Consider the following 22,282-nt stretch of genomic DNA (forward strand, 5'->3'; position numbering starts at 1 on the left):
TGTTCCTTTTTTCCTCCTTGGCTTTCGTTTTGGTATTATAACTGTTTGGTATACCCACAGGCAGCTTGGCTAATGCTCTGGTGGTTTTTTATTAGCCAGTGAGCAGAATAATGCTAGGAGATACTTAGTAACCAGGAAAGTTTGTAAAATAACAGAGACAAGGCAGGAGGAGTCAATTCATAGAGAAATGACCAGATTTTAACTAATCAGAATAAGTGAAGGTCTAGGAAGGGTCTTATATTAACAAAGGGAGAGAGGGCCTATATTATAAAAGTTGAAATTAGATTGTAGAACAGAGTGTACAGGTAGACAAGAGCCCAATTTTTGACCAACAACAAAAGCAGATGGTATTGCCTTAGTTTTTTTTTCAAAGCAGTCAGAATATTAGACTAAATGGTCTGAAGATTTCATAGAGTGAAGTAAGTATATGTTTAAGAGTAGATTATGTCTGAAACCATATAGTTAAGCGTTAAATTTATGTTGCTGGTTTATCTTATAAATGATAATACCTATCTCTGTGGTTTTCTTGATGTTGTTAGTATGTTTCATTAACTATAGCTTCTTGATATTAGAATCTGCTTATTTCCTTTTTTCATTTTATGAAAAAGTAAAACAAAATTTCATAAATAATTATACAATAGTTAATACACATGTATCCATATCTTCAAAATGGTTACTCAGAGTATAAGGCATAGACAAAAAGATTATCTTACAAAGAAGAAACAAACATAATAGCAGTAAACTTTGTTTTCAGTGAACTGAGGGAAACTAGTAATGTAAATGATCTTGTCTATTGGTCTGAGTTTTTTTGTTATTGTTTGTTTAATTTCACTTACTGTGCTTTTATTTCTTTTCTTTTTTTGGTACCGGGGATCGAACTTGGGACCTTGCGCTTGCAAGGCAGGCGCTGGAACCACTGAGCTAAATCCCTGGCCCCCTGCTGTGCTTTTAATTTTCATAATTTCTGTTTGGTTCTTCAGAATTTCTTTTTGTTGACTTGCTCCTTAATATTCTGCATTGTCTTTCATAATTTATTGAGCTGTTCATTTGTATCCTTTCAGAAAGTTATTAATCTTTAAAAAATCAATCTTTTGAATTGTCTAGAATTCTACCCACTTAGGTAGTCTTGCAATTAGTTACTGACAGATTATGGACATTTCAAGGGATCATGTTGCCTTATTTTTTTATACTTCTTGTGTTTCTATATTGAAAATTTTGCATCTGTTTGGATGGATATTCCACTTATTTGAGAGTCTTAGTGTCCAGCACTACTCAGAGAGGAGAAAACAAACTGTGGTAATGTCACTGTCACAAAGATAAACCAGATATTGACATACAGCAAAAAACCAATTAAAACCAACAACTATGCCATCATTAACAATAGAAATCCACATTAATAAAGTACACTCAAAGGGAAACCAGATATTGACATACATACCACCCAGAACTCTCAAATTTTAAACAGCCGTAAACTCATTGGATAATATCATTTTAACCAAAGTAGATAAGCAGCTGGGAAGATTGCTGAAGCTTTTTCTTTTTCTTTCTAGTAATTACGGCTGCATTGTTATTTGGTGCATAAAAATTTCAGCAGTTTTCTTTAGGTTTGATATGAATGACCTTGATAGATTAAAGTGCAATGTCCTTTACCTTGAGAAAAGATGAAATTTTCCAGTGTGTCCTGTTTCTCTTCCAGTCATCCAAATCTGAGGTCTTTGCAGTTTTGCTTATTTAGACAAATTTATTTTCTAGTCTTTGTTGTAGCAACCATCAAGGCCATCATTTTTCATGTCATTTTCTTTGACTTAGAAGGAAGTGCTCACTTTGGTCATTATTTTTGTTTTAACCTACTGCCCATCATTATGGTAGTTTTAGATGCTGTTCTTTGGTTGTGATTCTTTCATCATTTATTTAGGTGTAATATAATATGCTAGATGTTGAAGAGAATACATTTTTTTGTGTGTGGTTCTTTTTTTGGGTCAATTTTTAAAGTTATTGTTACCTTGCTTTTTCATTATTTTTATTTTGGCAAATTTGAAACATAGACAAATTTAGGAAGAATAATATTCTTGTGACTTTTTATTTTTTTATTTTTTTGATACTGGGGTTTGAACTTGGAACCTTGTGCTTGTGAGGCAGGTGGTGGAACCACTGAGCTAAATCCCCGGCCCTCCTGTGACTTTTTATTAACTTCATCAATTATCAAATGGTGACTGATTTTGTTGCCACTATTTTTACCCCCAGTTCCATTCAAGATTATATGAAAAAGTCTCATATCTTTTAATTTGTAAATATTTCAGTGTATATTGGTACAAGACAAGGATCCTTAACAACCATCCCACCATCCTCTCATGCTGAAATATAATTCCTTAAAATTATTAACTAATTAGTGTTGTCATTTTTTTTTCAACAGTGGGGAATTTGGAAAAGAAATCTCTAATATTCTAATTTACTTTGTCTTTTAAAAGTTATCTGTTCTGAGGCAGGAGGATTGCCTTGAGTTCGAGGCCAGCCTGGGCTGCATAGTGAGTTCGAAGGCAGCCTGAACAACATAGCAAGACCCTGTCTCAAAAAAACCAAACCAAAACAAAAAAGTTATCTGTTGATGTTTCATTATATCAGAAATCTTTAGAAGTTCAAATATATGAGCTAGTTGTTAGTTGGGCAATGAAAGAAACCCATCAATGCTCTTCTCTCATTTCTTTAATGTAACAATACTGGGTCTGGGGGTTCAGTAGCAGAGCATGAGTTTAAAATGTGAGAGGCCTTGGATTTGATCCCCAGCATCACACACAGATTAAATAAATAAAAATTTTTAAATGGCACATTACTGATCAGGCTGTGAAGTACCTGAGTGGCTTCTGGAGTTACTCATCTCGGATATTCATTCATTTATTAGCAGCAAATATTTAACTGTTTGCTGTATGCCCGATATTCTTCTAGGTGCTTAATTACATTTATGAATAAAACAAAAATCCTTGCTTTCGACAGTGCTATATTCTAGTGGGAGAGACAGACAATAAATGGTAGATATACTAGAAAGACAGATTGTATGTTGGAAAATAAGTATTCTGAAAAAGCAGAGTGAAGAGAACAGGAAGAAGGGGAGTTGAATGTGCTGGTGATGGGAAGCAGCATTAGATGAGGTGATCAGAGCAGATCTCTCACGGGGATGAGGCAGAAGAGAAGTGAAGAAGGAACTGAGAGTAACAGCCAAGGAGATATACGAAAGAAAGTGCTCATTGTGGTAGGACAGGCAGAACAAGAGTGCCAGTCTTGTTTGAAGGAAAGCAAGGAGATCATTGTAGCTGGAGTTGAGTGAACAAGGGAGAGAATTGTAGGACATAGGTTATAGTGGTGAGGTTAAGTGGGGTGGGGTTACTAGGGAGGAGGGTTACTTTGTGTAATATCTTTGAAGGTTATTTGACTTTTTCTGAGTGAAATAGAAGAGACATTGGAGGATTTTAATTAGAGAAATGATAGAAACTAAAAGAATCATTCTGATCTCTTATTTTGGAAATAGATTGGGGAAAATAAGTAAACAGACTATTTACGAGGTTTGAAAATAATTTAGATAAGAGAAGATGGTGGCTAGGACTGGGTAATGGCACTAGAGGTGGTAAGAAATAGGAATTTTGGGGGATACAATGTGAAGATAGAGCCAAAGGAATTTGGTGACTGTAAATAAAAGGGTTATAGATGTGTGGGTGGATGTGAGAGAATAGGAGGGAGAGAGCTTGTGTTTGCATATGTGTGGGTATACACATGGAGGAAGTGAGGCAGGAATGAGAAAGACAGGAGTGGTATAACTCTGGTGGTTTTTTTCCAGGGTGGCTAAAAGGACAGAGTTGCCATTAGCTGAAGTGAGGAGGCCTGCAGGAGGTTACTATATGAAACCATACTGCCTTCTGCAACCTTTTTTGGGGGGGAGGGTACTGGGAAATCGAACTCCTGTCCTTATCCTTTCACACAGTGGGTGGTGAAATCACTGAGCTAAATCCCCCGCCCCCTGTCTGCAACCTATTTATATCTTTTTTTCCACCATAAAATTATATTAGGACTTATTAGAAACCCAATTTAAACTAGTTTATTAAAAACACTTTTGGAAGGGATATTTCATAGAATTAAACAACAGTGGATTTGTCAAGACATCAGATAAAGCTCTACACTTGGTTGAAACTCTCTTAGTGTAAAGCAGTCTTCATATGAGGAAAATCATGGTGGCCACCAACAATTCACAGTTTACATCTTAAAAATTTCTGCTATAAGAGAGACACTGTCAATGATGAGCTCTCTGGTCACTAGACCAAAACTCTTGGGAATTGGGCTAATTGCTCTAGATTAGATTCAGTGTCTGTCTTTGTGGTCAGATGTGTGGCTGTGGGTTTGAGGTTTCTTTAGAAAGGACGTGATTGGCTCCTGGCCCAGAGGAAGGGTCTTCCCGGCCACCACCCATCCCACCACTCAAAGCCCAGAGGAAAGGGCTTTTGGTCCTCCATCCCACCACTCCCAGACAGAGGAAGGGGCTTCCGGGCCACCATCCATCCCACCGCTCCAGGTCCAGAGGTAGGGGCTTCTGAGCCAATGTCCCACTACTCCTGGTACAGAGGAAGGGGCTTTCCAGCCACCATCCCTCCCACTGCTCCCAGGCCAGAGGAAGGGGCTTCCGGGCCATCATCCCTACTGCCGCTCCTGGCCCCTGTCCCACCTCTCCCAGCTCAGAGGAGGTGAGCCACTTGGGCGCCAGCAGCACCCCCTGCCCCCCCAGTCGAAATGAGAAAACACAAATAAGTCTCAAAACCAGACTTCTAGATCACCTACAGCAACCCCAAAGGGAAATGAGATGGAACACTCTGATACTCAACCACCTGGACCCACTGAACTGGCAACAAAAGGGGATCTGGAAAAAATGAAATCAGAAATAATTTCTCAGATAACAGGAGAAATTGTGCTCCTAGTGCAAGACATAATTAATAAATCTAGAGGGGAGCTCAGGAACATGATGGAATCCCAATGTGGGAAACAAATAGGATCCATAAAACAGATGCAAATAGATTTGCAGGACATGAAAAACTCCATTGAAAGTCTACACAGCAGAATGAGCCAATGTGAGGACAGAATTTCAGATATAGAAGATAAGATTGCAATTAATGACCAGGAAAAGAAAAATTGCTTCAAAATTATAAGGGAACACGAGAAATCAATCCAGCAGCTGCTAGATGATATAAACAAGAATAACATAAGACTGATTGGAGTCAATGAAGAAACAGGAGAGAGTGCAGATGACATTAAAAAAAACTCTTCACAGAAGTAATGGCAGAAAACTTCCCAAGCAGGAGAAAAGAACTTGACATACAGATAAGTGAGGCGTATAGGACTCCAAATAGCCTTGATCAAAAAAAATCTACACATTGGCATACAATTGTTAAGATTCCAGAAACTCAACAGAAGAACAAAGTTCTACAAGCAGTTAGAGAAAAGAAACAAATCACATACAAAGGAAAGCCATCAGAATCACAGCAGACTTCTCAACACAAACCATCAAGGCAAGAAGAGCTTGGAGTGACATATTCCAAGCCCTAAAAGAAAACAGCCCCCAACCCGGATTGATGTACCCTGCAAAATGGATGGAGAAATAAGATGCTTTCATGACAAAGAGCATCTTAGGAACTTCGTGAATACCAAACCAGCACTCCAAAGAATTTTACACAATATCCGAGGAACAGACATTGAGGATCACAACCCCAGGAAGCAAAGCAGAATGGACCCATCTGGCATGACAAGAAATTAAATGTAAAGGGGGAGAACCCAACAAAAAGAAAAAGTCATGGCAATGACAAGTCAATACATTTCAGTTATAACCATCAAGGTTAATGGTCTCAATTCACCAATCAAAAGAAATAGACTGGCAGAATGGGTCAAGAAGCAAAATCCAACACTATACTGTATACAAGAAACACACTTAGTTCAAAAGGAAACTCATAGACTGAAAGTTAAAGGGTGGAAAACAATACTCCATGTGACGGGGACCTCGAAAAAAAAGCAGGAGTAGCTATCCTCTTTGCAGATCAAGTATATTTCAAACCAACACTGATTAAGAGAGACGAAGAAGGACACTACATCCTTGTAAAGGGAAGAATCCAAGAGGAAGAGATGACAATCTTAAATATCTATGCACCAAGCACTAGTGCACCCAACTATATAAAACAAATACTAATGGACATGAAAAGTTATATATGCATGAATACAATTGTAGTGGGGGACCTCAACACCCTACTGTCACAAATAGATCAACTAGACAAAAAATGAACAACAAAATACTAGAACTCAATCAAACTCTTGAACAAATGAATTTAACAGATGTTTACAGAGTCTTCCACCCCACAAAATCAGAATACACATTCTTCTCAGCTGCACGTGGGTCATTCTCCAAAATAGACCACATACTGACACATAAAACATGTTTAAGTAAGTGCAAAGGAATTGAAGTTATCCCCTGTATATTATCAGACCATAGTGCAATGAAATTGGAGATCCATAACAAAAAAAACTCAAAAAATTTCATAAACACGTGGAAATTGAACAACACATTTCTGAATAACCAGTGGGTCACAGAGGAAATTAAAGAAGAAATCAGACAGTTCCTTCAATTAAATGACAATGATAATACAACATATCGGAATCTATGGAACACAATGAAAGCAGTCTTACGAGGGAAATTCATAGCAGTGAATACGTATATTGGGAAAACAATGTGCCCAATTAAACAACCTGATGCTGAACCTCAAGCTTCTAGAAAAAGAAGAACAGGACAACCTCAAAGCTCATACAAGGGAGGAGATTATAAAGATCAGAGGAGGAATCAATGCAATGGAGACTAAGAACGATACAAAAAATCAATGAAGCCAAGACTTGCTTCTTTGAAAGAATCAACAAAATTGACAAGCCCTTAGCCAACCTTATCAGAAAAAGGAAAGAAAAGGCCCAAATCCATGCATTTAGAAATGAAAAGGGTGAAATTACAAGAGAACCAGCAGAAATCCAAAGGATCATCAATACCTACTTCCAGAACCTATACGCCAATAAGATGGACAACACAGAAGAAATGGACAGATTCCTAGATACATATGAACTACCAAAGTTGAACGAAGAAGACCTAAAAATTCTAAACAACCCAATATCAACCAATGAAATTGAAAACGTAATTAAAAACTTATCAACTAAGAAAAGCCCGGGCCCTGATGGCTTCACTGCTGAATTGTACAAGACATTTAGAGAGGAACTATAGCCGCTACTGTTTAAACTCTTCAATGAAATTGAAAGGGAAGTAATACTCCCAAATTCATTCCTGGAAGCAAGCATCACCTTGATCCGCAAAACAGAGAAAGACCCAACCGAAACAGAGAAGTATAGGCCAATCTCACTAATGAACATAGATGCAAAAATCCTTAATAAGATACTGGCAAACAGAATGCAGAAGATCATCAAGAAGATCATACACCCTGATCAAGTGGGATTCATCCCAGGGATGCAGGGATAGCTCAAATACGCAAATCAATCAATGTAATACACTGTATCAATAGAGCCAAGGACAAAAACTATATGATCATCTCCATCGATGCAGAAAAAGCATTTGACAAAATCCAACATGCATTTATGATAAAAACCCCACAAAAAGTTGGAATAGATGGTCTCTACCTCAATCTGATCAAAGCCATCTATGAAAAAACCAACAGCCAATATCATACTAAATGGTCAAAAACTGAAATCCTTCATACTAAAATCAGGAACAAGACAAGGATGTCCACTATCACCACTCTTTTTCAATATAGTTTTGGAAATATTAGCTATAGCAATTAGACAAGAGAAAGAAATAAAAGGAATAAAGACAGGAAATGAAGAAGTCAAATTGTCATTATTTGCAGATGACATGATACACTATATAGAAGACCCCAGGAACTCCACCAAAAGTCTTCTAGACTTAATAACCAAATTCAGTCAAGTAGCTGATTACAAGGTCAACACACAAAAATCAATACGATTACAAGGTCAACACACAAAAATCAATACTCACTGAGAGAGAAATAGGGGAAATAATTCCTTTCACAATAGCATCCAAAAAACTGAAATACCTAGGAATCAACCTAACGAAATCAAAGACCTCGTCCCTGAAAACTATAGTACTCTGAAAAGAGAGATTGAAGATGATATAAGAAAATGGACAGACTTCCCCTGCTCCTGGGTAGGAAGGGTTAATATAGTGAAAATGGCATACTTCCATAACTGCTATATAGATTCAATGCAATTCCAATTGAGATCCCAGCAGTGTACTTCATGGACCTTGAGAAAACAATCCAGAAATTCATTTGGAACAAGAAGAGACCCAGAATAGCAAAAGCAATTCTAGGTAACAGAGACATGGCAGGGGGTATCACAATCCCCAACCTTCAACTCTACTACAAAGCTACTGTGATAAAAACAGCATGGTACTGGCAAAGAAACAGTCCTGAGGATCAGTGGAATAGATTAGAAGATGCAGAAACAACTTCAGACATACTCACCCACCTTATCTTTGAGAAAGGAGCCAAACACCCTCATTGGAGGAAAGATAGCCTATTTAATAAATGGTGTTGGAAAAACTGGATTTCAACCTGCCAAGGATTAAAAATAGACCCATACCTATCACCATGCACTAAACTAAAATCGAAATGGATTAAAGATCTAAATATTTAAATAGAAATGCTGAACAGGCTCAAGAGTTAGGTAGAACTCTTGAAGACATTGGTGTAGGAACAGATTTTATGAACAAAACCTCAGTTGCCTGTGAACTAGCACAAGCAATCAACAATTGGGATCTCTTCTTATTAAAAAGCTTCTGCACAGCAAGAGAAGCCATCAACAGAGTGAAGAGACAACCCACAATGTGGGAAAAAATTTTCACGTGGTTTTCCTCAGACAAAGGCCTACTATCTAGAATCTATAAAGAACTTAAAGAATCAGACCTCCCAACCTTAAAGACCCAATCCAAAAATGGGCATCTGAAATGAACAGACATTTCTCACACAAAGAAGGAGAAATAGCAAATAAACATATGAAAAAATGTTCAACATCGCTGGTCAATTGAGAGATTCAAATGAAAACAACACTGAGATTCCACCTCACCCAAGAAAGGATGGCTGCTTTCAAGAAATCAACCAATAACAAATGCTGGTTGGTCTCTGGGGAAAGAGGAACCCTGCTCCACTGCTGGTGGGAGTGTAGACTGGTGCAACCACTGTGGAAATCAGTATGGAGATACCTCAAAGAACTAGGGCTAGAGGTCCCATTTGACCGAGCTATTCCCCTGCTGGGTATCTTGCCCAAAGAATTAAAAGAATCATACCACAGTGATACATGTGCACCCATGTTCATAGCAGCACAGTTTGTAATAGCTAAAACTTGGAAACAGCCCAAGTGCCCATCAACTGGAGACTGGATAAAGAAAATGTGTTTTCTTTATAATATGAAGTACTAGTCAGCCATAATAAAATGAGAATTTAGAGACGTTTATAGCTAAGTGGATGCACATGGAGGCGATACTCTTAAGTGAAATAAATAGGACACACATGTACAAATACCGAATATTTTCTCTGATGTGAGAAACAGAAAGTGTAAATAAGGACTAAAATGTGTAATAGGTAATGTCAAATAGGAAGAAAAGGGGCAAAGGGGAAGGGGAAGTGGGAGGGAGAGGGGAAAGGATAGAAGGGAATGGAATTAATATGGGAAAATGGAAAAATAGGAACAAAATCTTTGTAAATAGAACTGGAGGGATTGAAGGGAGGGCTGGGCAAGGGTGAAAAATAAGAACCAAGAGAGATTATGTAAAGGTGCAAATTTCCAATGATGAATGTCATTATATTTTATACCTAAAATGTACCAATGATTAGAATGAATAATCGATAATGCAAAATAGGAAGAAAAGGTCCAAAGCAGTAGGAATAGTGGGAGGGGCAGGGGAAAGGAAAGAAGGGAAAGGAAAAATGCTGAGAAATGGAAAAAATGGAAGTAAAGTCTTTGTAAATAGGGAAGGGTGGAGGGGGTAAAGGGAGGGCTAGGAATGGGGAAAAAAATAAGAACCAAGATGCATCATGTAAAGGTACAAGTTCCGAATGTGATATGTTATTGTGTTGTATACCTAAAATGTACCAATAAAAGAATTTAAGAAAAAAAATAGAAAGCACGTGATTTGTCTTGAGGGAAGAGTTATTCCCAGAAAAAAAAAGCTTGGGGATTATTGCTGGGCAAGTAAAAATAGGTATCCATTTAAATTATATGAATTAATAAAGATCTTTTGTTCCCTTTTTAGGGCCAGAGTCATACTTTCATACAAACAGATGGGGATTTTGCCTGGGAACTTAACAGTGGATAGACTGTTTAATAAACAGAAGTCATAATAATTTTTTCCTGGACTGGCTCATTTCTGCAAAACACAGACTTTTGGTTGGCAAATATTCTCCATTATTTATGTCCATTTTTTTGTTGTGAATACTTTTTCACTTTTGTAATGGGTATTCTATGCTCATTGTAATTCCTATCCCTATTATGCCTAATAGTTCTCCCAACCTATCCAGTTTTTTCTTTGTTCTGGGGATTGAACTCAGGACCTTGTACTTGCCGGGCAGGTATGGTGCCACTGAGCTAAATCCCCAGCCCCAACCTATCCAATTTTGACATACATTTTTAGGCTACTATTTTAGTTCAAGAGCCACTTGAAAATGAATGGGTACAACACAATCTAAAAGCAAGAAGCAGGCTAACTACATTTTGTATAGAAGGAAATTACATCATGTGCATTACAGTTTTATATTTTAAACGTGTTTTATTATTTTGGAAAGAAAATAGCTTCCAGTTAGACATTTTTGAATGTTGTTATACTGTTTCTAGTATGTGTGTGAAAATTACAGTTTTAGGCACCCAAGAGAGGTGTCCATTTAGATGTCATCATTGCTCATTTAACAAAAATTATTGTGGCACTAAAGTAAGAATTAAGTTATTTCAGCTGATAGCATTGGTAGAATTGCTATTAGTGTGGGGTATAAATGTGTCTTTAAGTGAGTCAGTTCAATCAAAATATTTATTGAGCTCCTTTGGATTCAGAGCCATGAGGAAGGGGTTAGATAGAGGAAAGACAGGCATCTATATCAGATTTCCTGTAGTACTGTTGAGATTTCTGTCCCTTACTGTTACATGCCATTGAGATGCTCTGAAAATGAAAATGTTTATGTCTAGATTATGTTTGGTAGAATTTATATTCTGAATTTTGTATTTTGAGAACATCTTTCAAAATGCTTTTAAATGTAGTTTTGTTTTTATGCACTGCTCTGTTGTACATGCTTAGATGAAATTGGATGTACTAGTTTTGAATTCACAAAACAGTGAGCTTCACATTATTTGAAAAGCCTCAGGTTTTTTCCAACTGCTGCTTCTTTTGATCTGAAATAATAGATTGTTGTACATATAGAGAAAGTTAGCATTTTTCTGTAGCACAATGATGCATAATAGTAGACTTAGTAAATTATATTTTGAATTGACATGTTGGAAAGTAGGTCAGAAACTTACTGGATTCTTCTATATATTATATAGAAAGAGATTCTTAAAAAATGATAACATTTATTCAGTCCAACTTCCTATTGGATGCTGCAGTCTGTCCTTCTATATCTAAATAATTGACTTGTTTATTATAAAGACATTTATTGAGCCCATACTGTTTGTAGGCATTGTGCTAGTTGTCCCTGCCCTAGTGCATATATGGTTCAGTGCTCTGCCTTTGTAGTTGAATGCTCAGTGAGATGCTTTATCAGTATTAGCTAGTTACTTCTTGAATTTAAGTTGGGAAGAATTGACATCTTACAATATTGAGTATTGCAGTAAATAAACATGGAATATTTCTCCATTTATTTAGATCTTTTTTTCTCATTGTTTTGTAGATTCCTTCTTACTGATACTGTACTGATTGTTAGATTTATAGCTGTTTAATTTTTCCTCTGCTATTATAAATGGGATTGCTTTTTTTTTTTGGTATCAGGGATCGAACTCGGGACCTTGTGCTTGCGAGGCAGGTGCTGGAACCACTGAGCTAAATCCTCAGCCCCTGGGATTGCTTTTTAAGCTTCAGATTCCAATTGTTTGTATAGGGAAGACATTGACTTTTGTATATTGATTGACCTTCAGTACTGTGACCTTCCTATGCTTGCTTATTCTAGGTTTTTTTTTTTGTTTTTTTTTTTTTAAGATTCTTCAGGGTTAAAAAAAAAAGATTCTTCAGGGTTTTCTACTTTGACAATCATGTAACCTGTGAATAAGGACAGTTTAATTTCTTCCTTCTAAACTTCATACCTGTTATTTCTTGTGATGAGTCAGACTGGTAAGAAAATACATTCTTGCATTGGCCCCAATTTTAGAGGGAAAGTATCCAGTTTTTCACTATAAAGAATGATATTAACCTATAGGGTTTTTTTTTTTTTGGTACTGGAGATCGAACTCGGGTCCTTGCGCTTGTGAGGCAAGCGGCGGAACCACTAAGCTAAATCCCCAGCCTGTAACCTGTAGGTTTTTAAATTTTCTTTATCAAATTGAAGTTTTCTTCAACTTCTAGTTTGCTAAGAGTTTTTATGAATAGGCATTGGATTTTTGTCAAGTGCATTTTCTACATCAATTGCCGTGATTTTGAGTTGGCACTCAGGATTTTTCTTTAGTTGTTATGTTTGGTTAGTTTTTGAATTTTAAACCGGTCTTGTATACCTAGTATAGAATTCTTTTTATACATTGTTGGATGTGATTTTCTTATATGTTGTTGAGGATTTTTGTGTCTGTGTTACTAGAGATATTAGTCTGTAGTTTTGTTGTAATCTGGTTTTAGTACTGTTAGGATATTGTACTCACAGAGTAAGTTTGGCAGGATTCCTTTTATTTTCTGGAAGGGATCTTAAAGAATTGATGTTATTTCTTCCTTAAAAGTTTGGTGGACCTTATAAGTAAAGTCACCTTTTTCTGGTGCTTTCTTTTTTGGAAGGTTGTATACAATGAAAAATACATGAGGGCCGTGAGATATCCTTTTTTCCCCCTCCTCCCATTTCTGGTACTGGGGATTGACCTTAGAGCCTTTGCACTGAGCTATCCCAAATTCTTTTTTATTATCATTACTACTGCTATTATTAATTTTGAGACAGGGAGTCACAGAGTTGCTAAATTGCTCAGACTGGACTCAAATTTACAATCCTGCTTTCAGCCTCTGAGAGTGCTGGGATTATAGGTTGCACCACCATGCCTGGCCGACATCACTTTTTAATGTGAAACACAGTTTACTGGAGAGACAAACTGCTCTCATGGAGGTGATTAACATCATGTGGCATTTTAAGTGAACACTTACAACATGACTTCCCTGCAAAAGTAAATAGGAGTTGGCTATGAAATATAGCAGTACATAAGTATGTAGTATTAGTGATCATTTTGTGCAATTAAAACTTTGGAGTCGTGGGCCTTGGGGGGGTTCTTCAGATCCAAATTATAAGAATACTTCTTCCTCCTTCCCTTTCTTCCTTCCTTTTCCCTTTTTCTTTTTAAAAGGATATTTCTAGGTTTTATGATTCATTTTCAAATTTTTAAAAACTGTTACAAATATCAAAAAATCCACATATTAATGGGCCCACATTGTTCAAACCTGGGTTGTTCAAGGGTAGGTTGTACTTCTTTTTTTTGGTACCGGGCCTCGAACTTGGGTCCTTGAACTTGCGGGGGAGGCGGCAGAACCACTGAGCTAAATCCCCAGCCCATGTACTTCTAACATTTCTTTCAGGGCAGGTCTGCTGGCAATTAATTTCCTTGGTTTTTGCTTGTCTTTGAGAGTCTTTATATCTCTGTCAGTTTCATGCCTGGATTTAGAATTCTTTTTTAAAATTTTTTATTTTTTGGATTTAGAATTCTACATTGGTTATTTTTTTCCTTTTAACGCTTTGATGAAAGATTTACACATTTTCTTCTGCTTGTGTGGTTTCTGATAAAAAGTGTATTCTACTTTCCTGTGTTCCCTGACAGGTAAGGTATTTTCTTCCTCTGTCTTTAAAGATTTTTCTGTGTGATTTTGTGCAGTTTGAATATGATATACCTAGGTACATTTTCTCCATCATATTTATTGTTTTTGATGTTTTCTAAGTTTCCTGGCTCTGTAGTTTGGTGTCTTGTCAGTAATTTTGGAAACATCTTGGCTCTGGTTAATTTAAATATTTCTTTTTCTCCATACTGCTATCGAAGTTACCGGTATGGTCAAATTCTGATATTTTCCATAGTTCTTGGATGTTCTGTTCTGATTTTTTCATTCTCTGAAGCTTGAATATAATGTGCCTAGGTGCATCTCTCCCCGTGTCCGTGTATTACTTGGGTTATTTTTTGAGTTTCCTTTCACCTGTGGTTTGATGTCTCTCATTAATTTTGGGAAATTCTTGGCTATTATTACTTTGACTATTTGTTTTGCTCTCTATTCTTTTTTTTCTCCTTCTCTAACTTCAGTTATGTGTATGTTACACTTTTGATATTGCCCCATAGCCTTCGTTCTTCCACCTTCTCTTTCAGTTTGGTTACTTTCTGTTGACTTATCTTCAAGTTGACAGATCCTCTCTTTAGTAGTGCTGTCTATTAATGAGCCCATTCAAGGCATTCATTTCTGTTACCATGTTTTTTTTAATCTCTTTTAATTGTTTCTTTCTCTTTGCTGATAGTACTCATATGTTCTTGAATGCATTCTATTTTTTCCATTAGAGCCTTTAACATATTAATAACTGTTATTTTGACTATTTGAATTCCCGCCTAATTTTTTCTATTCTTTTTTTTTTTTTTTTTTTTGGTACCGGGGATCGAACTTGGGACCTTGTGCTTGCGAGGCAGGCGCCAGAACCACTGAGCTAAATCCCTGGCCCCTCCCTGCCTAATTTTAACAACTGTGTTATAGCAGTCTGGTTCTGATGATTGCTTGTCTTTTCAGACTGTTTTTTTTAATTTCCTTGTATAATGCTTCATAATTTTTGTTGAAAGCTGGGCATATTGATAATAGGAACTGAGGTAAATAGCCCTTCAATGGGAGAAATAACAGCAGTCTCGTAAATTGGCTCCTATATGTGCTGTAGTTGCACATGTTAGAGATTTCAGTTCTTCTGTTTTCTTTGTTTTAATGTCTTTGGGTTTCTCTACTCCTCCTTGGAGACTTTGTGTCTTGCAGTTCTTAAATCGGTATCATTTTAGAGCTTGTTTGTGTGATAGTAAGAGTTGTAATGCCTTAAATTTATGAGTAAGGAAAATAACGATTCAGGGTGACCCCCAAATCCTCACTGCTAATGTGAGACGAATTTTTGAGCGGGTAAAGGTTGCCCCTAAGGTGACCCGCCTACTTTGCGGGATGCCTGGGAGTCGCGATCTGCCCGACCCCCTACACTCTTAAAAATCAGACTGTCCTTCAGTGGTTCCAAGGTCCCAAGTTCGATCCCAGGTACCAAAAAAAAAAAAAAAAAAAGAGAAAAAAAAAGTCAGACTGTCCTGATCCTTCTCTGGGAGTAGGCTGTTCCTTACTCTTGTGGGAGTTTGTAAAGTAGTGGGCTATAGGCGAGTACCTTGTTACTGTGTAGTGACCATTATTAGCACTGTCTGTTAATAATAATAAAAAAAGAGTTGTGCATGTGTGTTTATGTGTGTGTGTCAGGGATGTGACATTCTATAATTTTTGATTAAATTTCAGTCTTTCAATGGGTGTATGTCTTAGAGTTGTGACCATTTCAAGTATTTTCTTTAGTGCTGTAGGATTTTTTCTTCCAACCTGCTTCTTGAACTGGTTGAAGTATTCCCAATCTGTTTTCTTGAAGCTTTAATCTCTTTTGCCTCTATCTACCTCCTTTTTCCTCTGAGTCTGGAGAGGATTAGTAAGGAAGAGGAAGTTCTTTCTACCAATTGGGATAAGGCTCTGGCAAAAATTTTCTCTGGAAGAATAGGCCTTTGTTATAGACAAAGTTCTTGCTATTGTTCTCTCTCTCCCTTTTCATCTGCCAGAGTTGGATTTTCACTGTGAAAACATGGTGAGTTTCCTGGAGGTGAAATTATTCAAAGTGTGACCCCCTCCTCCAGGAGTTCCCGTTCTTAGGCTGTTTTGCACTTAGCATCCAGCACCTACCAGAAGGTTAGGGCTGTAGTAGCTCTTGCTTCGGATGAACAGGTCTCAGCTGCTGTGTTTCTGTTTAAGAAAGGGGGCTTAGATAGTTGGGCATCTGTTTTTTCTTTCTTTCCATATCTCATTTTATATCACTGTGATCTAGTAAACATAGCCTCCTGACTGTTCCTTAGGAAGTCTTTTCTTATACCTGGGCTTTTGCATTTGCTATTTCTTTGGCTTGAAGTTCTTTCCTCCTAATTCTTTCCAAGACTGACTCGTTCTTATTAAACCTGAGTATCAAATAGGCCTGTATTACCTATTACTTTTTCTTCATCTTTAGATTGCCGTATATTGTCCTGATTTATTTATTCATTTATGATACTGGGGATCGAACTTGGGTCTTTGTGGTTGCGCGACAGGCAGCGGAACCACTGAGTTAAGTCCCCCAGCCCTGATCCTGATTTATTATCTTCTGTATTTTCTGTCTCTTCCATTAGAATGTTAGGAAGACAGAAACTAGAGTGGCTTAACTCACTAGTAGGATTTCTGGTGTATAGTAGGGACTTATTAAGTATATGTTGAATTCATGAATGAAAACTGATAATTGAAGGAGTCAACAATATAAAGGTTAAGAGACTAGAACTAAGACCCTAACATGGGAAAGAATTTGCTGCAGTTAGTGAGCTGTAATATGAAAGTGGCAGAGGTGGAGGTATATTGAACATAGTAAGCTGTGACAAATAATTTGGATTTTATTTGACTTGTACTCAAAAGGTTTTAATGTGGAGTTTTATTTCAATCTATTTTATTTCTCTTATTTTTTTTTTTTTTTTGGCAGCTCTGTGAAGAGTAGATTGAGGGGGTGAAGATTGGAGGTGAGAGGCACTTGTAGAAGATAAAAACATTATTCGGATTAGCTTGTAGTAGTGGACATGATGGAAAATGGGTAGATGTGGGGTTTATTGTGGAAGTGGGGCTGACCATGACTTGCTGATGTCAAGAGTGAAAAAGTGAAGGTGAATAAATGATGACATCCAGGTTTGTTATTTGAGTAACTCAGTGAAAGATTGTGTTATTTACTGAAATGGGAAATATGAATGAGAAGATTGAAGGAGACACTAGACATACTATTGTGGTCAGTTTTACTTTAGATACTGTTAAGAGTTTTATTTGGGAATATCAAGTAGAGAATTGGATTCTAAATTAGTAAATTAAAGGAGACATTTGAATTGAGATGAAAATTTGGGAAACTGTTAGCACATATACACATTTGCCCCTTTAATCCATGACAATGAAAGATACTGCTTAGTTTATGGCAAGGAAAAAAGAATGTCTAGCATTTAAAAGTCATATGAAGGAGCCATGACCTGAGGACTTGGAGAAAGATTTGCTTCAGAAAGACATCTGGATTTTGTGGTACATTGCCAATTGAGGATTCATGGTACCGGCAAGAAGAATAAACACTGCTGACCGACAGTGCATTTCTGCAAAGAAACATGCAAAGTGGGAAAAACCTGAGAAGACAGATCAGTGTGCTTGAATTAAAGGCTTTTAAGAAGAAAAGATACTGTTATGCATAACAAGTAATTGAATATATTCTTGGATATTTTGGTTTTTGATACAGTTGGAAAGTTTGAAAAGTATAAATTGAAGTTGGAAATAAATTTTTTGACTGAGAGTGTTGTTACTGACACCTAGTGGCAAAATGGAATATTGCAGTCTTAGTTATCTGTGGCAATGAAGAGAAACCTGTTTAGACCCCGAGCCCTGGAGATTTTATGCATGAATTTACTGTGGCTTACAGGGTCCTGTGTTTAGCCAACCTGTTTGTCCTGCCTCACTATCCCATTACCCATTTGGTCTCTGTATAGATTGCTTAATACATAGTTCTTTTTCTTTTTTTTTAAAACAGGTTACAGCTCATATATTTCCATCTCAGAGAGTTCTTTTCTACCACTTTAAAGTTATCTTTAGGGGCTGGGGATTTAGCTCAGTGGTTCCGCCGCCTGCCTTGCAAGAGCAAGAACCCGAGTTCGATCTCCAGTACCAAAAAAAAAAAAAAAAAGTTATCGTTATACTCCTCACAGTTTCCCTGTCATATTAACCTATTTTATATTCTTCATAACCTTTAGAGTCATTTCAAATTACCTTTTTTGTCTACTTGCTTGTTTCTTTCTTCATCACTCTGTAAGCTCCAGTACAGCAGCCTACCCATCTGCCTTACTCACTTGTGTAACCTTAGGGCTGTGTGCAGTATCTGTCCATAGGGTGTATCTTCAGTCAGAATTATTTGTAGGAATATACAGACCTCTGGAAAGGGGAAGGGTGTTGTATTTTTGAGAAGGTAAAGTAGAAAACAAAATCGTATTTTATTACTGTTAAGGCTTATATTTGGATTGTCACCCCAAAAGCCTCAGGCAGTGATAGGGGCTTTTTCAGATGTGGCTGGATCTAGAGTGTGATGCTGGGATCCAGGATGTGTGATTACTAAATTAGCCCACTGATTAGTTTCGGATAGTTCTGTGTGTGGATAATGGGCCTGGATAGAATATAAGAGACAGAAAGAGGACTGTAGCGGTTGCTTGTTGCTTGCTGTCATGTTGCTGTCTGCCTTCTGCCTGCCCTGCTTTGCCATGGACTGTTTGTCCTCACCAATGCCCCTCTGCCATGCCCCCTGCCTTGGAGCCAGCTAACTATGAACTGAAACCTCTACAGACTGAGCCAAATAAACCTTTCCGCTCTTAACTTTGGGTGTAGGGTATTTTGTCTCAGCAATGAAAAAAAGTAAGACAATTACTGTAACATTTTTTTCTGTGAAGAAATATGAGCCCCCTCCCCCCCCCCATTTTGTGCTGATAAATGTTAACATGTCCGAAAAAGAAAAGATACACTCTAGGGTGTTGAATTCTGTTTTAGTCAGTCAACTTCAGGGACCCAGAAAAAGTATTTAAAGGTGTAATACTTGGTCTTAAGGAGATAAGATTTTTGAAAGCGTTTGGATTTAATAAAGTAATTAATTTTCTGAAAAAAAATTTTTTTTTGAGACAGGGTCTTGTTATGTTTCCCAGCCATGCTCTTGCCTCAGCCTCCCAAGTATTTGGGATACCAGGAGTATACCACCAGCAGAACGTGTTTATGTGTACGTATATGTGCGTGTGCATGTGTGTGAATTTGTAGATGTTTCTAGTATCATGCTTAATTATTTCCTTATTCAGAATAGCAAAAACAGTATTTTAATGAGAAATAAGTGAGCGAGGTAGAGGTAAATCTGTTCGGTTGAGATATGGGTTAGTTTGTATGTTTTTCTGGGAACAATATGGTTCTTTCAGTCTGGAAACTCAAAGTGAAAAAGAGTACATTTGCATCATGTGGCCCAGTCCAAGGAAGTAGCCTTTCTAATTTTAAAATCATTGTTTAGCAAGTAGGATTCTTCTTCATATGAACCATTTTTAAAGCTTCATTAGTTCATATTTTTAATTAGTTTATGTTTTTAATCTATTTTTTTTTGTTTTTTTAAAGTCCCTTGTTTTGGCAGGTGAATGTGGGAGAGAGAAGTTTGCAGAGCTGAAATGGAGGTCGGAGCTTCATTACAGAAGGTTAGTGGGTCATCTGATTCTGTGGCTGCAGTGAACAGTGAAGAATTTGTTTTGGTTCCTCAGCATGCAGATGATACTTCTACAAAAGATGATGAAAAACCTCAACTCAAGGTATCTTTTTCTTTTCTAATATGATGCTATGTTAAATTATTTTTTCTTTTAAACAATTTGGAGCTTATCTGAGGAGATGAATAAAGATTTAAGGGTTTTCTCAAGTACTGACCTTGAAAATAAAATCAATGTTTGACATATCTAGAGGCTGAATATTTGATTTGAGTATTTTTAAAGTATCTTGCTTTTGATTATTAATCCTTTAATTTGGAATTTTAGAATGTAGAAATAGAAGAGAAAATAGAAACAAAAGGGCAATTGCCTGATTAAGCTTGATTGTTAAATCTTACATAAATTTATCTTGTGTTTTTTTTTTCCTCTTCTGGGATTTAGAAGTTAATTACATAAAAGTTATGTTTTTCTTTCACTTCAGATACTTTTTTCCATTATGGTTTTATATTTTAAGTCATCAGGTAACATTCTGTTAGGTGATTTTACAGTTGACTTTTGTCTACATATTTTTAAAGTACATATATTATATTTTTGGCAGGAGAGTTTTCATTTAGATATGGTCTTTTTTCTTTTTCTTTTTTTTTTTCATTTTGGGATTGCCTTTCCTAATTCAGAGAAAAAGAAGCAAGAAAACCCAATTATATGTGCATGAAAATTGTCCTCTAGAAATAGGAATAGAAAATTAGTCAAAAATGCTGTTTTATGTATGATTTTTACTTAGTATTAAATATGCAATATTAACATATCAATTATATTAACTGATATTAACATCAGTATAATAAAATGTGTTGTGAAAATGTGATTATTACATATCTATTTTATATTGAAAATGTAGTCTTATTATCTTATTCAAATGATCAATGGCTTTATTTTAGATATCTGCATTTTTAGCATTATTGTGTTTAAGCCATCATTTATTGAGGCTTTATGTTATACCTGCTTTTAAGAAAAGTTAAGTCAATGTTTTTTTTTTTTTTTGAGATGGGGTCTCACTGTGTAGTTCAGGCTGGTCTTGAACTCACAGCAATTCACCCGCCTCAGCCTCCCAAGTGCTTGGATTACAGGCATGTGCCACCACACTTGGCTAAGTCAGTTTAAATTTATAGAAATTAGGGCTGGGGATTTAGCTCAGTGGTTCCACCACCTGCCTTGCAAGCACAAGGTCCTGAGTTTGATCCCTGGTACCAACAAAAAAGAAATTAACATTATTCCTCTTGGCAGCTAGCAAACAATGTATAAAAAAATTGGTAATATATCTATACTATGATGCCAAAAATATAATCTTTGAAATGATATTCACAGTAGACCCTATTCAAACTTATCTGACTTTTTTTCCTTTTAAAACACATAAATTTAGGATTATATGATTTTTAGGATATATTTCTAAAAAGAAAAACAAAACCCTTTGTTAATAAGATCTTATTTCAAATGAAGTTGGAAACTACTTGAAATGTTTTATGAAGAATCTTTTTGTGATACTAACAATTCTATCCTTTAGTTGGTTTTGGTATTCAGGATTTTAATGTGTTATATCTGTGTAACATTAGGTGTAACTATATGAGTTCTTAGTACTCAATAACTGTATATTTAAATGGATTTTTAAAACTCTTAGAATGAAACATTTTTCATAAATTGTATAGAAGTAAAATAGGATTGAAGCAGGATTATTTTGTTTTGTCTATAGATAGTTTCTAATGGAGATGAGCAATTGGAAAAAGCCATGGAAGAAATTCTGAGAGATTCTGAGAAAGGGCAAAGCAGTCTTCTTGTTGATTGTCAGAGTTCCAGTGAGATATCAGACCGTTTCCTTGGAGATGTTCCAGCCAGCCAAATACATAAGCCATCTCTTCAGTTAATTTTGGACCCATCTAATACAGGTGTTTTATTTAACTCTTAGAAATCATAAGGAAAATGGAGTAACATGATAATGAAAGTTTTAAGTTGAAAATTAGATAACCCTTGACTTTTTTTTAAAGATCAGGGCCATCAGACTTTCAGTTCTGAGAGTTAACACTTTGGTTCTTGTGTTTTTGCCCATATGTCTGCTTGTAAAAATCAGGTTTTGATGTTGTTTTAGAATAGACTCTGCCTAGGTTCTTATTTTACCCTCAGCACTTGGCACATGGTAAGTCCTCAATAGTCATTGTACAAATGAATAAATTCTTGGGCATCAGAATGGTGTACTGGACAGTCTTTCATATTATGTGCTTTTTTTTTTTTTTTTTTTTTACTTGTATCACTCATAACTTTTAAAGTATAGGTTTAAAAAAGTATAGGTTAAAAATTCTAAGCAAAATAACATGTCAGCTCCATCAGAGAGAGAGAGAGTGTGTGAGTGTGTGTGTGTGTGTGTGTGTGTGTGTGTGTGTGAGAGAGAGAGAGAGAGAGAGAGAGAGAGAAGCTCTTATTCCGTAGTTCAGGCTGGCCTTGAACTCACTATGTAAGTCAG

General features: G+C 36.4%; 1 protein-coding gene and 1 non-coding gene across 7 annotated transcripts in view; both read left to right on the plus strand.

The window, feature by feature from the left end:
- Rabgap1l (RAB GTPase activating protein 1 like) overlaps nt 1-22,282 on the plus strand; it is a 725,139-nt gene that overhangs the window by 32,340 nt on the left and 670,517 nt on the right. For 5 of the 6 annotated variants that reach the window (XM_087194125.1, XM_004853402.3, XM_087194130.1 and 2 more), the window contains 2 exons: nt 19,694-19,881; nt 21,518-21,710. In XM_087194125.1, the coding sequence (XP_087050251.1) occupies nt 19,714-19,881; nt 21,518-21,710 (361 nt within the window). In that variant the 5' untranslated portion in view covers nt 19,694-19,713. Of the gene's footprint in view, nt 1-19,228; nt 19,314-19,693; nt 19,882-21,517; nt 21,711-22,282 lie in introns of those variants that run through there. The other variant, XM_087194127.1, reaches the window with a different exon arrangement.
- LOC147823103 (U12 minor spliceosomal RNA) lies at nt 15,306-15,455 on the plus strand. The gene has a single exon (XR_015444623.1). It is a non-coding gene; the product is annotated as a U12 minor spliceosomal RNA (small nuclear RNA).

This window comes from Heterocephalus glaber, unplaced genomic scaffold, assembly GCF_053883595.1.
Source record: "Heterocephalus glaber isolate CG9 unplaced genomic scaffold, H.glaber_assembly_v1.0 deba00001600, whole genome shotgun sequence".
Lineage (NCBI taxonomy): Eukaryota > Metazoa > Chordata > Mammalia > Rodentia > Bathyergidae > Heterocephalus > Heterocephalus glaber.